We start from the raw sequence: 19,603 nt of genomic DNA on the forward strand, positions 1-19,603 counted from the left end.
TGCAGACAGACACAATTAAAAGACACTTACATAAAGCTTTTGGCCACAGCCTTCATCAGTAAAAAGGAGATACACACCATTCATACACGCAAGTTAGCACACCTCATGCACATGTGAATGCCGACTCCAGCATTCCGGCTCTAGATGTTGGAGTGCAGTGATGAGCAGTCCCTCTCAAAATATATCGAGGGTCTCACTGAAGCCTTGACAAACCATAATTATCCTGCCAACCATGTTCAAAAAGAAATCTCCGTGCCTTATCTTTCCATTCTCCAACCACATCCCAAATTCCGGCCACACAGGAGCATTCCCCTCATAACTCAGTACCACCTACAACTGGAGCAACTGAATTACATTCTTCCCCAGGGTTTTGCCTACCTCACGTCATGCCCTGAAATGAGAAATGTCCTGCCCCTTCCCACACCTCGCACAGTGGTATTCCGCCATCCGCAGAGCCTACACAATATACTCGTCCATCGCTGCACACCCCTGCTCCCAACCACTTACCTCATGGCTCATATTCATGTAATAGACCTAGATGAAAGACATGTCCTATATGTTCTCACACCACCATTTATTCCAGTACAGTTACAAACATCACCTATCCATCAAAGGCAGGGCTGCCTGTGAAACCAATCATGTGATCTACATGCTAAGTTGCAAACCACTGTGCTACATTCTGTGTGGGCATGACAACCAACAAGCTGTCTGTACATATGAGTGGCCACTGACAAACTTTGGCCAAGGAACATGTGGACCACCCTGTTGCTGAGCACACTGCTCTACACGACATCCTTCATGTCAATGACTGCTCTCTCACCTGCCCTCTGTCCAACCTCCCAACTGCACTCTCTCTCCACCTCATCCCTGCATACTTGCCAGCAGCACTTCACTGTCCCTCCCCTCCAACCCCATTCTCCCTCTGTATCCCCCTCCCTGCCCCAGTCACCTCCTTACCCCACCCAGTTGCCACTCCCATCATGCACTGCTGCTGATGCACACAGTGTGGCTTCAGTAGTTGCAGTCATGTGTGTGTGAGTTGCATTTATGTGTGTGTCATCTATTTTTTATGAAGGCCTTACTGGCCAAAACTTTGTGACATCTTTTTGTTGTGCCTATCTGCAACTCAGCATCTCCACTATATGGCGAGTAGCAACTTTCCTTTTCATAGCACTGTTACATTTCATCCTGAATTTTCCATTGTTCGAAAATATTCAGATGCTCAGATTAAAACCTGAGAGTCATAAATTAAGATTTCAGAGATTTGTTTGCATGGCCCACCTCTTCAACAACTCATTTTTTTCTCATCTTAACCATACTACAAAATGAAAAGCTAATTTGCTACATGAGGTTTATTGTTTTCACAGAGCAATAGCAGTAGTCATACCATAAACACTACATATAGATAGTACATTTTGCTCTATTGCTTAACACACTGATTGTCACACATGTAATGAAGACGTTTCACTGACAAGCCAGGTGAGGCCACACAACAGTGTTAGCCTTAAGGCTGTGATGTGGCCAGTGGCGGCCTAATGGCAGTCAATGTAGTCAGGATGTTCTCATTGGGACTCTCACAACCACAGGAAGACAAATGGAAGGACAACACAGCAATGTGTGGAAAACCCAAAGGTCCACAAGGAAATTTCATACGTTACAGAAAATATAAGGTCCAAAATCAAGAAAGTGAACAGTGCAAGGAAATTGTGCACAGTGGAAGAAGAAACTGGATAAAAAAGCTGAAAATGAAACAATTGACTAACTATGGTGCAACTTTGAGACCAGTATCTGTTGACAAGTAAAGGAGTAGCAGTTGGTATCTGAACATGTAAAATGCTGAAAGTAATGACTAGAATATATCATTCTTTTGCAAAACAGTCTTTCTGTCAGCAAAATCAAAAGCAGGATAAGTAGTATCCACTTATAATGTTTATAGTATGTCCACTGAGAATGCTTTGTCAGTAAAATATGGAAAACATACAACATCTGATTGAGAGTACTATTCCATTCATACCGTGCTTCAGAAAGAAACAAACCAAATTAACAATAAAATAAGGTTTTACATAGTGCCTTTACTGTTCACGCAGTTTACTCTTAATTTAGTCCCTGAGGGCTGAAAGTCATCGTCATTGTTAGAATATGCATATGAAAATGATTGAGATGTAATTGTTAGAACAGATTGCTATATTATGTAGCAAAGCGTTACAGGAGGAGGCTGCAGGAAGACATAAATGAAGACAGAGTGCTGGAGAGCAGCAACATCTGTAATTAGCAGCTTGGACTCCTGGTATTCCCTATATCCTTGGGCTTGACCTCCCCCTATTTTTCTTGTATAATGTCAGGATTATAAACAGTTTTTGTGTTTGACAAAAGGACCAAGGGAGGAACTGTTACCACATGTAATATCCACCCATTGTAATTTACCTGGACATTCCACTCCATGCACAGGGCCTAAAGATACTTTTGGAGCTAAATTTGACTCAGTCAGCAATTCTAATTTTAATTTCAATCCATTGCACATCTCTTGAGTTTCACCAAGTGTTATGTTAGCTACAATCGGAACTGAAGGCAGAAATGTGCAAAGAAGTTCAATGTGGTAGGAGATCAACTTAGCTGCATGTAACAAGTAAAATAATGTAAAGCTCATTCTGCTGTAAGGTTTAAGGGCAGCAAGTGCTCAAAAAACAGATACATTCCTTTTTGGGGTCTGAGTGATCTGTCCTTCCTTTTTAAAAATTACAATGTGGTGGCCTTGATGGGTTTGATTTTGTCTTTGTATGGTGTGCCATTTACCATTAAACCGCAGTCACAAACCATCACAGAAACTACTCAAGTGGTAAATAAAACTTCGTACACATATTTTTATATCCTACAATGTGGTCAATTTGTTAGGGTGGTATTCAGCATCCCTCCTGCATACTTATTAATGTAATTAGGATTGTATTACCTAGCAAATGAAATTTATGACTAGAGTATGGATTTCTTGGCAGGAAGGACACATCATATCATCTGTATGGAGAGTCAATGATGGGAACAAAGTAACTACAGATGTACCCCAGGAAAATGTATTTGTACCCTTTGTGTTCGTGTTGTATATGAGTGACCTGGCAGACAGTATTAACACTTACTTCAGAATTTGTGCTATGCAGTTGATTCAGTTATCTATAATTACGTACTATCTGGAAAAAGATGCACAAATATTGTGTTCATGCTAAGGTTTCAAAGGGATGCAAAGGTTGCCAACTTTTTTTGCGTGTTCAGAAATGTAAAATTGTATGCTTCACAAAATGCAAAAATCATAGTGTCCTGTGATTACGACATCAGTGAGTCACAATTAGAATCAGTTAACTCATGCAAATACCCTGATGTAACAATGTGTGGGGTTAAGAAACGGAATCATCACAAAGCACAGTCATAAGTAAAACACGTGGCAGATTTCATTTCGTCAATATGATACTGGGAAAATGCGATACACAACAGAGTTTACTTATGAAACACTCACATAACCCATAACAGAATATTGTTCAAGTGTATGGGGTGCATACCAGTTAGGACTAACAGGGGATATTGAATCATACGAAGAAGGGCAGCAGGAATGGTGACAGTTCGTTTTATCCATACCCATACAGATAAAATGCCAACTATCCCATCAAAGCCTAATTTGCTTCTGCAGCCCCTGTGGAGGTAGGATTGGACTACATATAGCATACACAGAGATATTCAAATAGTCATTGTCCCTTAGTCCATATGCAAATGGAACAGGAAGAAATTATATTATATGTTACAATAGGTACTCTCTATTATGCATTTCACAGTGGTTTTACATAGTATGGATGTAAATATGGAATTGATTGCCACTTTAACTGAAATGCTGAGACATAGTCATTGGACAACCAACCAGTGGCCAGATTTTTGTCAAAGAGTAAATGTTTTACCTACAAAATAGAAATTAATAGTTAAGGGGGTTCCCTTGGTTTTCAGTGTGCCTCATGGGAATAGTACTCACTTTTAAGTATTGGGCTTGACCCAGTCCCCATTTGCATTAATAAGGAGATACTGCTGTGAGTGTTGGTTTCACTATCTGCTGGCTAGCACTGTACTCCACAGTGTCCACACTTTCCAGGTCTATTACACATAACATAATTTCTAGGCTCCCCACCAGTGTGCAATCAATGAATTCTTTCCACAAAAATTTACAAACCATATTATGTTATCTCTGGAACCTAATATTAGTATCTGCTTCACATTAACAGATGACCAAAAATAATTGTTTAAGCATCATATTTACTGTTGATGACATTTAATTCTATTAACTTATTGCTGAAAAGAGGCCTTCAAGGCTGCCCCTTTGAGGTTCATATCTTCTTCCCCCCATAAAGTCACTCACTTTACTTTGTTTCTTCTATTCAGACAAGAATACATGTGAGAATTTATATTCAAATTCAGCTACAGATTTGCTCCATTTGCTTATCGCCCAAATGCTTCACTGTTCAAACAACTTTTGTAAAACGGGAAAAATTTTCAAAAATTCAACAGGGTGCTCTCAGTACCTTGAAACAAATCTACTAATAGTCATTTTACAACTGAAAAGACTGTATGTATGCACACTGATTACTATCAAAGTCCCTTTATATGAAAGCACCTGCTTCTTCCTGCTCATGCATCTGTGATTTGTAATTGATTGATTAATTTATCAGATAACCGTGTTTTGCAAACCCAAGCAGTATCATCTTTGTCTTCCAGTCTCGGTCAAAACCTGGGTTCTTAAAAGTACCTCTTCATTTCAATTTCTCCAGAAATAGTTGTTACAAAAAACAGTCTCATTTTATCCATTATGAAATGATGGTTGAAATCCTGCAACTGGCAGCAGCAAACGTTATTCTACAAGAAACAAAAACCATTGTTTTCAAAAGATATTTTCTATAAGCTATTTAATAAAACATCGACTTCTTCACAAAAAAAAGCCGTACTTCATTATGAACATCTTGTACACAGAAATACAAAAGTGGATCTCAGCCGATATAGCATTTCTTTTTTGCTCAATACAGTGTTGAATATTTATGTTAACAAAGGTAGTTAAACCTCAGTAGTTGAATGGTCAATTGCATCTGACTGCCATGCATGATGCGGAGGAGCTAGGTTTGACGCCTGGTACCACTAGGGATTTTACCTTGGTGGCAGGATTGCAACAGCCTCAAGAAGCTGACTGGGGAGCTATTTCTATTTGAAGTAATGGCTCCAAGTTTAGATAGCTGACATCATCTGAGAGAGCGGTGTGCTGACAACTTGCCTCTCCACATCACACTGACTGATGCTGAAAGGCAGAGCATGACACAGTGGAGTGTGAGCCGTATGGCGTCCTCAGGGCCTAATTTCTGAGTTCAGTTTTTTAAAGGATATTTTCCATGACTTGGTTTGCCATGTCCTGTTGTTTTCCACAGAGATGGTCACTGTGGTTAGAGATCTGATGAATGTGCGATTTCAGTCCTGCCTCGGGCTGAAAACAGCCACACAGCATCCTGGAAGAACTTCAAACAATTTTAAAGCAAACCAATTGTCAAAATCTTAGTTATTTTAATTATATGACTTAATGATTTACAAGGAGGCCCAGCACTAACTTCCCTTGTATTGTGAGAAACTGGAATTCCCTCTAAACTATACAGAAACTTATAAAAGTAGATAATTGCATTCCTTCCTTTTGGAACCAAAGGTTCCTTTTCCAGAAAGAAGAAAGAAATTTGTTTGTGAGAGTGGGAGGGTGGACAGAGCTGGGGAGGGGGCAGGGAGTGGAAGAGGGGCAGATTACTCAAGTGGCGTCAAATTGAAAGACCTGCACCAGGTGAACGGTCTACCCGACGGGAGGCCCTAGCCACACGACATTTCCATTTATTTACTCAGAACCCCAGTTCAATGTGGGCCACAGTGTGTATTTACATCTATTAAACAGCTTTTACACCATAAACAGGGCATTTGTCAAGGCAAAAGGATGGAAGTTCGATAGAATGCTTTATAAATATGATTTCAGGATTACAATGTTAGAGTGATTGTGAGACAGACAAATAAGCTGCAATGACTCAGTGAGAAAGGTTGAACGTTATGTAAAATAAAGGAAAACACCCATACATAAAAGTGTACATCGTGGATAAAATTGCTAAGAGTGCAGGCCACAAATTAGTCCATTTATCGACAGTTTCGGGGAGAACAATGCCACTGGTGACATGTCAAGAAAGACTGCAAAATCTTGTTAATATTGCTTTCCTTTCAGTTACTGCAGAGAAGTGCAGCAGCTGGAATAAGAGTATTGGGCACAAGATGGAATAATGGAAATGGTCATTGATGAGCTTACCATCAATAACATGACCTCAAGCAATGACAATGATGATCTTGAATCAAACACAAGTGACAGTGATCTTTAGTGAACATTTTGACAATTCTTTCAAGCACAGTGAAGTACAAGTAGTAAACATTACTGCTGTCCTGTGTTTAATAAAAGCAATATGCAAAGAAAATCCTAAAATCAGTTTTTGACTTTCAATTCATAGTGTCATAAGTTGTGCATTCGTCTACTGTTATTTTTCATTACTGTCAATAAATGTATAAGTTGTAGGTAAAATTCTCAAGCATGAATATGTCAACAAATTAGATGATTTCCGATCTGACTCAAGTGTCACTTAAATGGATAATATTCCTGCGAGTGCTGCCTCGAATTTCTTGTTAAGCACAAAATGCAGGTAGGGGTGCCAACACTGCTGACGCTGCCTTCTCTCCACCACGCCACCAATTGTCAACTTATCGTGGACAAACAGTAGTGTAGTGTTATATGACGACGACGACGACGATGGTGATGATGATGATGATGATAGCCGAGAGAGTGAAACCCATGCCAGCACATAGCCTGCTCCTCGCAAATGGCACCAAGGGGGCCACCAAGCTTAAAGCCCCATCTGATGGATGGATCACCATCAACAGTGTCACATGTCCACACTTTATCAGACACTGTAGAGAGATTTGGTATTTAAACCATGACACGGGCACAACATCTGGCAATCAGGAACTTATTCCACTACTTCTCTGTGCCTTGCTGGCCAACTACTGACAATGAAAATTTTTCCCACCACCAGGATTCAAACCGGCTTATCCCAGGTTGAGCGTCACCGTAAAAGCATGCGTTAGCGGCCTCGGCAACAGAGGTGGGTTCCAGTGGTCCTTTTGTAAACAGTCTTTTGTGTAGGAACTTCCTGGCCACACAAAACATTTAAATGTTTACAAATATTCCTTTCTTATTACTTCCTTCCACAAAAACCTTGTAGTCCATTTCTGTCCATGATAGTCACCTTCAATCTTGTCCATAGCTTTCTCTACTTAATGACAAACAAGTAGTGTCCTTTCACTATACACAAACTGCCATTTAGTGTGTGAATGGTGTACTAGAATCAGTTCCTTGTCCTAAAAGAGGACGTGACCGTACTTTGAGCAATATTTGTAAAAGAATGCAATGGTAAATCATTTTCAAACACCCTCATAATTGTTATCGTTGTGGTCTTCAGTCCAGGATGCAGCTCTCCTTGCTGCTCTATCCTGTGCAAGCCACTTCATCTGCGAGTAATTACTGCAACCTATATTATTCTGGGTCTGCTTACTGTATTACTCTCTTGGTCTCCCTCTATAGTTTTTAGCCCCCAAGCTTCTCGCCAGTACTAAAATGGTGATCACTTGATGCCTCAAAATGGGTCCTATCAACGGATTCCTTCTTCTAGTCAGATTGTGCCACAAATTTCTCATCCCTCTTAATACTGCCAAGAAATTCATTTAGTGCTAAGAATTTAAAATGTTGACTTCACTGCTAATTTGTTTTTATATTGTGATATTGAACTGTTACCTTTATGAATGTTCCATCAAAGACTGTAAACACTGTTGTTGAAGCTGAGTGATGAGGTTACTTGTCAACCATGCCCTGTATCCTTAATAATTTTCTTTGCATCCTACGTGATCACAAATGTCGCAATTATGTCATTTATAAAACAGAGAGGGGTTGCAAAAAAGGGCCATTAGAATCTTGTTTGGGTGCAAGCCTAGAGACTCTGGTAAACCCCTGTTTAAGAAATCTGGTATTCCTCCATTACCATGTGTATACATTGTGGAAACCCTTTTGTTCTTTAAAGGAGACTGCAAAAAAACTGTGATACACATGATCACTTTACCAGACAAAACAGAAACTTACATATGACTCAAATCAGCACAGCTCTGTGCCAAAAAAGGTACTTTTCACATGGGAGTTAAGCTTTATAACAAACTTCCTGAAAACATAAAAGCTATCACTGAGGTCAATACATTTGGAAAATCTCTAAAGTCATATTTACAGCATCACTGCTTTTACTCCATTGAAGAATATTTAAATTTATGAAATGTGTTATATAAATACTTACGTGTAAAGTGTATTATTGTAACCTTATATATGTATGCCTTGAAATGACTTTCAGCCTGTTTTTTTATAACATGACTTGTCCAATGTCTTATGCATAAGCTGCTATGTAGACAATAGGACCAATAAAAAATACAATACAATACAATCTTATGTATTTAGTGGCAAATAATATATCAAGAAACACAGTGGACCAAGAACAGGACCCTGCAGTGTCCACTGCTTTACAGTTTCCCCAATTACTTCCAAATGTATCGATTTTGTTATGTCCATGGATAACCTTCAGTTTCCTGTTTTGGAACTTTGAAAGGAATCACTGATAAGTTCCCATAATACTCAGACTTGTGCGGAAAGAGTGTTCCAAGCAGCCTAATGGTTCTATTACTGCATCTGAGCTCTGTCATCAGATATTGAAAACATTTCACTCAAAAATAGTTAATTGCATTTTCTGTTGATAATCAATTATTGATACCAAACTGTCTGACAAATTGTTATGTATACTGAGATTTTTCAGTCCTTTTTATATGAAGTCTCTTTAGAAACCCTTGAAAATACTGCTAGTAAGGAAAATTACTTTCTACGAGATGTTTTAGCAAGTACTAGAACAAGATATGGTGTACTGGTCTTCACAAATGTTTTGATATTTCATTACACCCAGTGAACTTTAAAATCAATTTTAAATCGTTAACCCCTCCCAATAAATGGAAAATGGCACTTGACATTGTGAATTTTGTTTTCCAATCTCGAGCCCCATTAGACAATATTTTTTTGTAGCACTCTCATGCTCCAATCTGAAATATGAGTGTAAAATGCTGCACAGTTCCGTCTTCTAGAGAAGCCTGTGTTAACTATACGTTGAATGACAAGCAGTCCTTTCTGAGGAAGAGACTGTAGAGCTTTTAGAAGAATGTCTAAGTGAAAATGAGTAAAACAATTATTCTGATGACAGTGATTTATTTTTAAACAATTCATGTCAAATGACAATGTAAATAGTCCTAGCTAAAGAGTTTCAAAAAATATTACACAGCATAATGTTTTATATTGTAATGCTCATGTAAATATATATGAATGAAAGCATTTTTTCAATATATACCCTTATTTTCGGTCAATGGCCTCATTATTTCCAGAAAGAGACTTATATTATTCCTTGTGGTGCACTCGTCATCTGGGCGGGCATTATTTAAATAAGAATGCACAGAGATGCTCTGTCTCTGCTTTGATAATGATGATGATGATGATGATGATGATGAGGTCCCATACTCCAAGGAGCGCAGGGGACAATGCGGGAGACCCGCACCGCTGTACTAGGCAAGGTCCTAATGGAGGTGGTTTGCCATTGCCTTCCTCTGACCGTAATGGGGATGAATTGCACAGAGTAAAAGGCTAAAGAGTAACGTACTCCTTGCATATTTCTTGTAGTCTCATATGACATAATTGTCTTATAAAACCAGGTTTGCCTGTAATCATAAAATTCTGATTTACCTTCTCTTTCACTGTCAGGATGTAATGTAAGTAGCGAACAGGGCAGTGAATTTGCTTTATAGTATGATCTTACATCTCTATGGTGCACATCACATGGGTATTGCTATCATACAAATAAAGTATTGCAACATTCCTTTGACTCAGCTTGTGAATGTAGTGCACCACGAACATCCGCAAACACAACCATAACAACTGATTTGCTAGTTCCTCCATACCTGCATGCAAAGGAAATCTAAGAAACTAGTTGGAACAAGCTGCAATATACCAAAGATACCATGACTGAATCCCATGCTATGGTGACAAACTCGTGCAGCATACCTCCATAATATTCTCTTTAAATCCATGCCAGATAAAATTTGCAATTGTCAGCACTGTTAAAGCTTCAGTACTAAAAAATGATATCACAATTATTTTGTGGGACAGTAGTTCACAAGCTACTTAATAATTGGTCAAACATGAACAGCAGGAATGAAGCTGACAGAGACAAATAAAAGAAGCAACAGATATCGATTCTTTAAAAAAACTACCTCAGAATTTATTTATCAATCAAGTGAATATCTCTCTCTCTCTCTCTCTCTCTCTCTCTCTCTCTCTCTCTCTCTCTCTCTCTAATTATTTATTACTTATGTCAAATGTCTTCTTTATTTCAAATATCTAAACGCAGAAAATTTCTAGGATAGCGGAAATAAATAACTTACAAAACAACTTTTGCAACAGTCAGACAATTGCCAGCATAAAATTTATTAAAAACAGAACATATATACATCACAATGCATCCTATGCATAAATTTGTTTTACATGCTGTTGAATGCATTGATGAAAGTGTTTCTTATCTGCAACCACAAATACAACAAATGTGCAGTATAGTTTTAATTTCTTCAAACAGTTGCAGTTTTAAAAAGTACCACAAAATTGCAAATGTGCCAGATATTACTTCTGACCACAGTTTGTACATAAGTGTTTAATACAATTTCATTATTCTGCGTAGTTAATTCTGATGAAAATACTAATTACATCACCATATACAGGCCAATAAAATAAAATAAATTATTGTTTTAAATGCTAATGGCTGTTTCATTGAGATATGTACAATCACAGCAAACACTACATACAGTCTCTTGACTGGTAAAACAAAATGTAACCAGTTTCGGAAGACTTCTGAATGTCTGATGTTAGACCATAAAAGTCTTCAATTGTGGATGCATCAATTTTCTGGAAAAAAGAAAAATCAAAAGATTACTATTAATTGACAATAGAGTCCAAATACAACTTTTCTTGCTTCCTTCTTCCTATCACGTTTGGCTTAATCATTGTATGCTAAAAGCAGTTATTATCCACACACTTGCATCTTTACTCCCTAGGTCTGAACTGGTGACTTCTGAGAATTCCTAACATATATGACGATGATGATGATGATGACGACAATGGTGACAGTATGGGGGTGTGGGCATACAACAGCAATGTTTATACCAACTGTGTCATTATTTTGTGAGACAAGTCTGGTTAAAGGCTACAAAAGCACTGAAATATGAAGCATGCAGAAAAACATAAAGAATGCCCTAAAATCAGTGCGTTGGTAGGATTGATAAGCAAGAATAGTAGCTGCAGGGCCCTGAGATGTCATAGCAGTGATGCATGTGCATACATTTGTTTGTATTTATATGCGCAAATCTGTTTGCCTGCCTGAGATTGAGAGACAAGTGGCTTAATGTAATGCATGACCTGACTATTAGTATGATCAGTTGAAAGTTTAGAACTGTGGAACTTTTTGCTGATGTTACATCATATTCCCTTCCTTCCCACCCCTCCCCTCAATCTTTTTTTCTCTTGTGGGGTTGTACAAGTGTAACAATCTGGGATGTGTGCAGGCTCTCTATGGTCATTAGTTTTAGGGAAATGAGTCGTATGTGCTGCATATTCATTTCAAGAAAAATATGTTAAACCACCACGTAAAACAAAACCATAGAGTTTTACAAAAGAAGACTGTAACGGTGTACTTCCAGGCATTCTTCTGAGTTCTTTCCATTTTCCGCACAATATTTCGATGGCCAATCCGGGGAAGTTCAGCCGCCAAGTGCAAGTCTTATTTCAGTAGACGATACATTGGGTGACTTACGCGCTGGTGGTGAGGATGAAAAGATGATAAGGACAACACAACGCCCAGTCCGCAAGTGGTGAAAATCTCCAACCCAGCCAAGAATTGAACCCGGGCCACTGCATGGGAGGTAAGCACGTTACCACCCAGCTAAGCAGGCGGACTGCATAAAATGCAAACTTGGTGGAATGCCCAGAAGCACACCAGTTGCACTGAGAGACCATAAAGAAGACTGTTTGACAGCACAGAACCCAAAGTGACAATGAAGCACCTGACTGGAAAAGGAGAAATAGTTTATAGCAAATACAAACAGCCTGAGAAACAAGGTACTTTCTATTAAAGTATGTTGGGATAAAGATGACAATTAATAAATTAAAAGTTGTTCTGTATGCTATAATAGATAATCTGTGCGAAGTCTGTCACAACACAACAGTTAAGGTGCCCCATTAAGCAGAAGGAAAAACAGTTTTCTTATTTCAATAGTCCAGGTAAAATGAAGTTTTCATCACTATCCACAGGTATGGAAAGGGTAGGCTAGCAAAACTTTTATGTGACAGTGTAGTGGGCGATGGTGGGATCACTCATGAAAAAAATCCTGTAGTAGTTGGTGTTAGAGCTGCACCTTTTTTAGACTGAAGTCAGCCGATAGGTATACCTGCTTAAGGAAGTCCCTCTAACTAAGGGCTCACCTTCATATGACGTCATGTTTCCAAGTAGAGAAGGAATTAGCATATTTCATCAAAATTTAAGACGTATTAGAGATAAAGTTAGTGAACTGCTTATAGATGTTGACTCTGAAATTATTGGTATATCAGAGTACCACTTAAATAATTTGACAATTCAGGGGCTTCCTATAGCAGGATACAGATTAGCTGGCTGTTTTTCAAGAGGTTCCTTGCGGGGTGGGGGAGTGGCCATGTATGTAAAAAAAAGTATTCCATCTGAGTCCATAGATGTATCACGGCACTGCACTGAACAGATATTTGAATGTTGTGCAGGAGCAGTTTAATTTTTGTGAAACTATATTTCTAATCGTTGTTGTTTATAGGTCCTCGTTGTTGTTTATAGGTCCTCTGACTTCTGAGCATTTCTGCTCAAGCTAGAGATAGTTCTTGATTCACTTTATAGGAAGTACCAGAAATTAGTTATATGTGGTGACTTCAATATTAAGTTTGTATATGATGATGCAAGAAAATGGATGTTGGTAGATCCACTAAACTCATATAATCTGACGCAAACTGTGTATTTTCCAACAAGGGTGAATGGCCTTTCAGACCATGATGCACAAATTTTAATACTAAAAGGCTCTTGTTCTCAAACAAATGTCACACATGATTACAAACTATGTAGGAAAGTTAATCCAACAACAGAGAGAGTTTTTTAAACTTTGTCAAGGAACAAGAGCGGCAGGATGTTCATAATGCGAATAACATACATGACAAATATAATGCTTTCCTGAACAAATTTCTCATGCTCTTTGAGAGTTGCTTTCCAGTAGAACATTCTAAATGGGGTACTAGCAGTAAAAGGCAGCCTGGGTGGCTTACTAGCGGGATAAGGATATCATGTAGAACAAAGCGGGAATTATATCAAAATGTTAGAAGTAATCACGATCAAGCTACAGTAGCCAATTGCCCATTACAAACAGTATTGTAAGGTGCTTAAAATGTTATTGGGAAGGCACAGAGTATATGGTATGCAAACAGAATAGCTAATTCACAGGATAAAATTAAACCATATGGTCAGTTGTGAAGGAAGTGTCATGTCAGCAGCACAAGATCGACAGTCATTTCGTAGTAAAAATATTTCTGCTGCTGATAAATCAAAATAATTGAGGAGGGACCCAAAAATAACTGGAATTTCTTTCTAGAAAGCATATACTTTATTGTTTTCAAATACAACCTTAATCTCCTTCAAAGTACTCTCCATTAGCATTTATACACTTGTCCAAACGTTCATTCCAGTGTTCGAAGCACCTTTTAAATTCGTCCTCTTTGATACCTGCTAGCACTTTCATGACATTGCGTTTACGTCTTCCGAATCCGCAAAACGCTTCCCTCTCAAGTCCCTTTTCATCCTCGGGAATAGGGAGAAGTCCGAGGGTGCTAAATCTGGCGAATAGGGCGCTTGGGTCAAGGTAATCGTCTTTGTTGAGGCCAAAAACTGGCGAATGCTGAGAGCTGGTGCGCAGAAGCATTGTCGTGATGCAGGAACCACATGCCAGAATCCCACAAAACCAGACGTTTTCACGACAAACTTCTGCGAAGCCGTTTCATAACCTCCAAATAGAATTGTTGGTTTACTGTCTGGTTTTCAGGGACAAATTCAGAGTGTACGATCCCTTTGATGTAAAAAAACTGATCAACATCGTTTTCGCATTTGATTTCACTTGTCAAGCTTTTTTTGGTCAAGGTGAGCCAGGTGACTTCCATTGTGATGACTGTTGTTTACTTTCTGGATCGTACCCATAGCACCATGACTCATCACCTGTAATGATTTTGTTGAAAAAAATGTGGATCATCTTTGAACACATCCTCCATTTCGGGACAGGCTTGAACGCGATGATCCCTTTGATCTCTGGTAAGAAGCTTCGGCATGAAGTTTGCTGCCACTCTTCGCATCCCCAAATCGATAGTCGAGAAGTGCTGAATTGAGCACTAGGACAACCTGGACAAGTTCTCAAGCTGGTCGATTGTCCTGCATCGATATTCACTGATGAGATCATGGATTTTGTCGATATTGTCTTCGCTTCGAGCAGTTAAAGGTCAATCGGAACGGGGCTGATCTTCAACCACCATTTCTCCCTTTTTAAACCGAGAAAACCATTCGTACACTTGCGTTTTACTAAGAGCATGGTCTTTGTAGGCTGTCTGAATCATCGTAACAGTTTCTGCTGCATTCTTGCCGAGCTAGAAACAAAACTTCACTGCCGCATGTTGTTCGTAAGAAATAGCCATTTCCTCGTGTCACGTCTGCACTGTATGCACACTCAAAGAACTGCCGAAGAAATCACACTTCTCACTGCTGGGTGACGCCATGTGGCAAAATGACTCAGCAGAGCTCCTACTACAACCCTCTGGTCGCACTCTGCTACTACAAGTACACGATGTGCAGCATTACGATTCCGGTTAGTTTTGGGTCCCCTCTCGTATGTACTGTATTTAACAATCTTTTCTGAGCATTGCTGGTGAATGAAACAAAAATTTCGTTTCTACAGGAAATAATATAACCCTCTTGGAAAATACCTTTCCAAGATTGACGTCTGAAATATTCCTCTGATACATACATGGGGGAGGTTGAGTCAATAATTAAATCACTGAAGACTAAGGGCTCTCATAGATGTGATGGAGTGCCTAGCAGAATATTAAAGTACTGTGCTGCACATGTTAGCCCTGAATTTGGCGATATTTGTAATTTTTCCTTTAGGAATGATCAGTTTCCTGAATGATTAAAAGTACTCAGTAGTAAAGCTGCTTTATAAAAAGGGAGAAAGTGATAATGTAGATAATTTTAGACCTATTTCTATGCCATCAGTGTTTGCTAAAGTTATTGGAAAGGCTGTGTATGTAAGGGTAATTGATCATTTTATATCACACGATTTGCTATCAAATGTACAGTTCTTTAGAAGTCACTTAACAACTGAAAAAGCTATATTCTCTTTTCTCTGCGAGGTACTGGATGGGTTCAACAAAAGATTTTGAATGCTAGGCATATTTTTTGATTTAACTAAGGCGTTTGACTGTGTTGATCACAAAATATTTCTCCGAAGTTGGACCATTACGGAATACGGAAAATAGCTTACAATTAGTTCACACCTTACTTTAACAACAGACAGCAAAAGGTCATTATTCACAATGTTGAGAATGGCTGTGATGTAGGGTCTGAGTGGGGTATGCCCAAATGAGGGGTGCCCCAGGGATCAGTGTTGTGGCCACTCCTGTTCCTCATTTATGTAAATGATATGCCCTCTAGTATTACGGGTAACTAAAATATTTCTGTTTGCTGATGATCCTAGCAACACTGGCTCAGTTTCAAATAGTGTCATTCATGATCTAAGTTCATGGCGTGTAGAAAATAAACTAACACTAAATTACAGTAAGAATCAGATTTACAGTTTCTAACACACAATTCAACAAAACCTGACCTTTTAATTTCACAAAACGGGCATATGATTAGTGAAACTGAACAGTTCAAATTTCTAGGTGTTCTGATAGATACTAAACTGTCCTGGAAAGCCTATATTCAGGATCTTGTTCAAAGACTTAATGCTGCCATTTTTACTATTCAAATGGTATCTGAAGTCAGTAATTGTTCGACATGAAAATTAGTCTAGAATGAAATTTTCACTCTACAGCGGAGTGTGCGCTGATATGAAACTTCCTGGCAGATTAAAACTGTGTGCCGGACCGAGACTCAAACTCGGGACCCTTGCCTTTCGCGGGCAAGTGCTCTACCGACTGAGCTACCCAAGCACGACTCAAGTTTGGAAGGTAGGAGACGAGGTACTGGCAGAAGTAAAGCTGTGAGGACGGGGCGTGAGTTGTGCTTGGGTAGCTCAGTCGGTAGAGCACTTGCCCGCGAAAGGCAAAGGTCCCGAGTTCGAGTCTCGGTCCGGCACACAGTTTTAATCTGCCAGGAAGTTTCAAAATTAGTCTACTTTGCTTATTTTCATTTGCTTATGTCATATGGTATTATATTTTGGGGTAACTCTTTCCAATCTAAAAGGATATTTTTAGCTGAGAAACAGGTGGTTTCGGCAATAAGGGCAATAAGTGGTGCAAGCTCACTAACCTCTTGTCGACCCCTGATCACGAGTTTGGGTATTTTGACATTGACCTTGCAATATATGCACATCAAAAAAGTTTTGTATCACCCTGGTTCACAGAACTCCTGAAGACAGATGTTGACTGTGGATATTGTATCACAGACACAGTCCCTTTCACTGTTCAGAGGTGTCACTAAACCCGTCCAAAGATGCAAACAATCACGCATGAGCAGTGCCTATTACACGGAGGGGGTCCAACAGCTGATCAGTTCCAGTCATTCCACCAGAAAGGAAGTAAATGGCTTGTGTTGTCTGTAGTTCAACCATGCCTAGATGGTCAATACTGCAGTTCGATCACGTCTGCATTGTTACTTTGTGCCAGGAAGGGCTCTCAACAAGGGAAGTGTCCAGGTGTCACTGAGTGAACCAAAGCGATGTTGTTTGGACATTGAGGAGATACAAAGCGACAGGAACTGTTGATGACATGCCTTCCTTCAGGATAACAACATCGCCCGACTAGAGTGGTCAGCATGTTCTCCAGACATGAACATGCCTAGTATAGATTGAAATAGTTGTTTACGGACGATGTGACCCACTAACCACTCTGAGGGATCTATGCCGAATCGCCTTGAGCAGTGGGACAATCTGGACCAACAATACCTTAATGAACTTGTGGATAGTATGCCACGACAGATACAGGCATCAATGCAAGAGGATGTGCTACTGGGTATTGGAGGTACCGCTGTGTACAGCAATCTGGACCAGCACCTCTGAAGTTCTCACTGTATGGTGGTACAACATGCAATGTGTGGTTTTCAAGAGCAATAAAAAGAGCGGAAATGATGTTTATGTTGATCTCTATTCCAAATTTCTGCACAGTTTCCTGAACTCTCAGAACCGAGGTTATGCAAAACTTTTTTTGATGTGCGTATATTTCCCTTACTGTCTTCTCGTTAACAATATTAGCTTACTCACTAGAATAAGCAGCTTTCACTCAGTTAATACTTGGCAGAAATCAAACCGGCATTTGGATCGGACTTCCTTAAATCTTGTGCAGCAAAGTGTGCAGTAGACTGCTGCATCAATTGTCAATAAGCTACCACAAGAATTCAAAAATCTTAGCAGTATTCCATGCGCTTTCAAATTGAAACTGAAGAGTTTCTTCGAGCGTCACTCTTCCTAATCTGTCGAGGAATTCCTTGAAAAATTAAGCCTATTCTTGTTGCATTGTTGACTGTGTTTACTTAAGCTTATGGCTTTACTTTTTTCGGGTTCATAAACATTTTATTTTTTCATCTGTTATTACTTTTAAGTTGTAATTTCATGTACTGACTTGTTCCATGCATGACCTGTGAGATTTGCTCCTCAATTTGGTCCTACATAACTTGACATGTAAGTAAAATACATAACTGAGAGGATTAATTTTTACACTATTTGTGCCAGAATGTTCAACTTCAAATACACAGATGTCAACCTGCAAACAGTTATGTCCCATGAAGTTGGTCTAAACAGACATTTGAAAACCTATTTATTTCGAGCAAAGTTTGCGATATTGCTGGCTTTCTCATCCATTGGAGCAAAAATATGCAAGTGGAATTGTTGTTGTTGTTGTGGTCTTCAGTCCTGAGATTGGTTTGATGCAGCTCTCCATGCTACTCTATCCTGTGCAAGCTGCTTCATCTCCCACTACCTACTGCAACCTACATCCTTCTGAATCTGTGTAGTGTATTCATCTCTTGGTCTCCCTCTACGATTTTTACCCTCCACGCTGCCCTCCAATACTAAACTGGTGATCCCTTGATGCCTCAGAACATGTCCTACCAACCGATCCCTTCTTCTAGTTAAGTTGTGCCACAAACTTCTCTTCTCCCCAATTCTATTCAATACCTCCTCATTAGTTTTGTGATCTACCCATCTAATCTTCAGCATTCTTCTGTAGCACCACATTTCGAAAGCTTCTATTCTCTTCTTGTCCAAGCTATTTATCGTCCATGTTTCACTTCCATACATGGCTACACTCCATACAAATACTTTCAGAAATGACTTCCTGCCATTTAAACTTATACTCGATGTTAACAAATTTTTCTTCTTCAGAAAGTGGAATTATGTTACACAAAATTTTGGAAGATATCAGAAAATAATTCACATCAAATGGCGTAGCACAAGGACGGCCAAGAATTCTGTTATCTGACTGCACATTTCTGTCATTACCATACCATACCATACCACACTGTCCGAGTGGTGGGATAGGAAGAAAAAGAGAGAGAAAGAGAGAGAGAGAGAGAGAGAGAGAGAGAGAGAGAGAGAAATTGTGAACATGCTGCATTTAGATGGAAATACAGTCATGCAAGGAACACTGAACAGCTTGTAAGTGGTGGCTTGGTTTCACATTTCTCAACATCAGAGACCTAAATCAACATCCTTGTGGCGCATAGTGGAGGGTAGTTTGTGTACCACTGTTACTCAATCCCTTTCCTGTTCCCATTGCGAATAATTTGTGGGAACTGCTAGTAAGCCTCTATGTGGGCTCGAATCTCTCTAATTTTATCTTCCTTTTCTTTCTGTGATGTATACAAAGGAGGAAACATCATATTTATTGACTCTTCTAGGAAGGCACACTCCATCATGAACTTTATCAGTAAACTACACCATGAAGCAGAGCTCCTCTCTCATCATACCTGCACTGGAGTTGACTGGTCATCTCCGTGACGCTTTCATGCTTACTAAATGTAACTAACAAAATCTGCAGTTCTTTGGATCTTCTCTATTCCTCTATCAATTCAATCTTGTACAGATCCTACACTGACGAGCAATGCTGAAGTATTGGTCAAATGAGGGT

The 19,603-nt window shown here is 39.2% G+C and overlaps 1 protein-coding gene across 2 annotated transcripts in view; it reads right to left on the bottom strand.

Moving 5' to 3' along the window:
• Positions 1-10,610: 10,610 nt before the first annotated feature.
• The window catches only part of LOC126412043 (ubiquitin carboxyl-terminal hydrolase 46), a 97,839-nt gene continuing 88,846 nt past the window's right edge, over positions 10,611-19,603 (bottom strand). For both annotated transcript variants that reach the window (XM_050081423.1, XM_050081422.1), the window contains exon 9: positions 10,611-11,116. In XM_050081423.1, coding sequence (XP_049937380.1) covers positions 11,009-11,116 — 108 coding nt within the window. In that variant the 3' untranslated portion in view covers positions 10,611-11,008. The remainder of the gene's footprint in view (positions 11,117-19,603) is intronic.

The sequence above is a fragment of the Schistocerca serialis genome, chromosome 7 (genome assembly GCF_023864345.2).
Source record: "Schistocerca serialis cubense isolate TAMUIC-IGC-003099 chromosome 7, iqSchSeri2.2, whole genome shotgun sequence".
NCBI lineage: Eukaryota > Metazoa > Arthropoda > Insecta > Orthoptera > Acrididae > Schistocerca > Schistocerca serialis.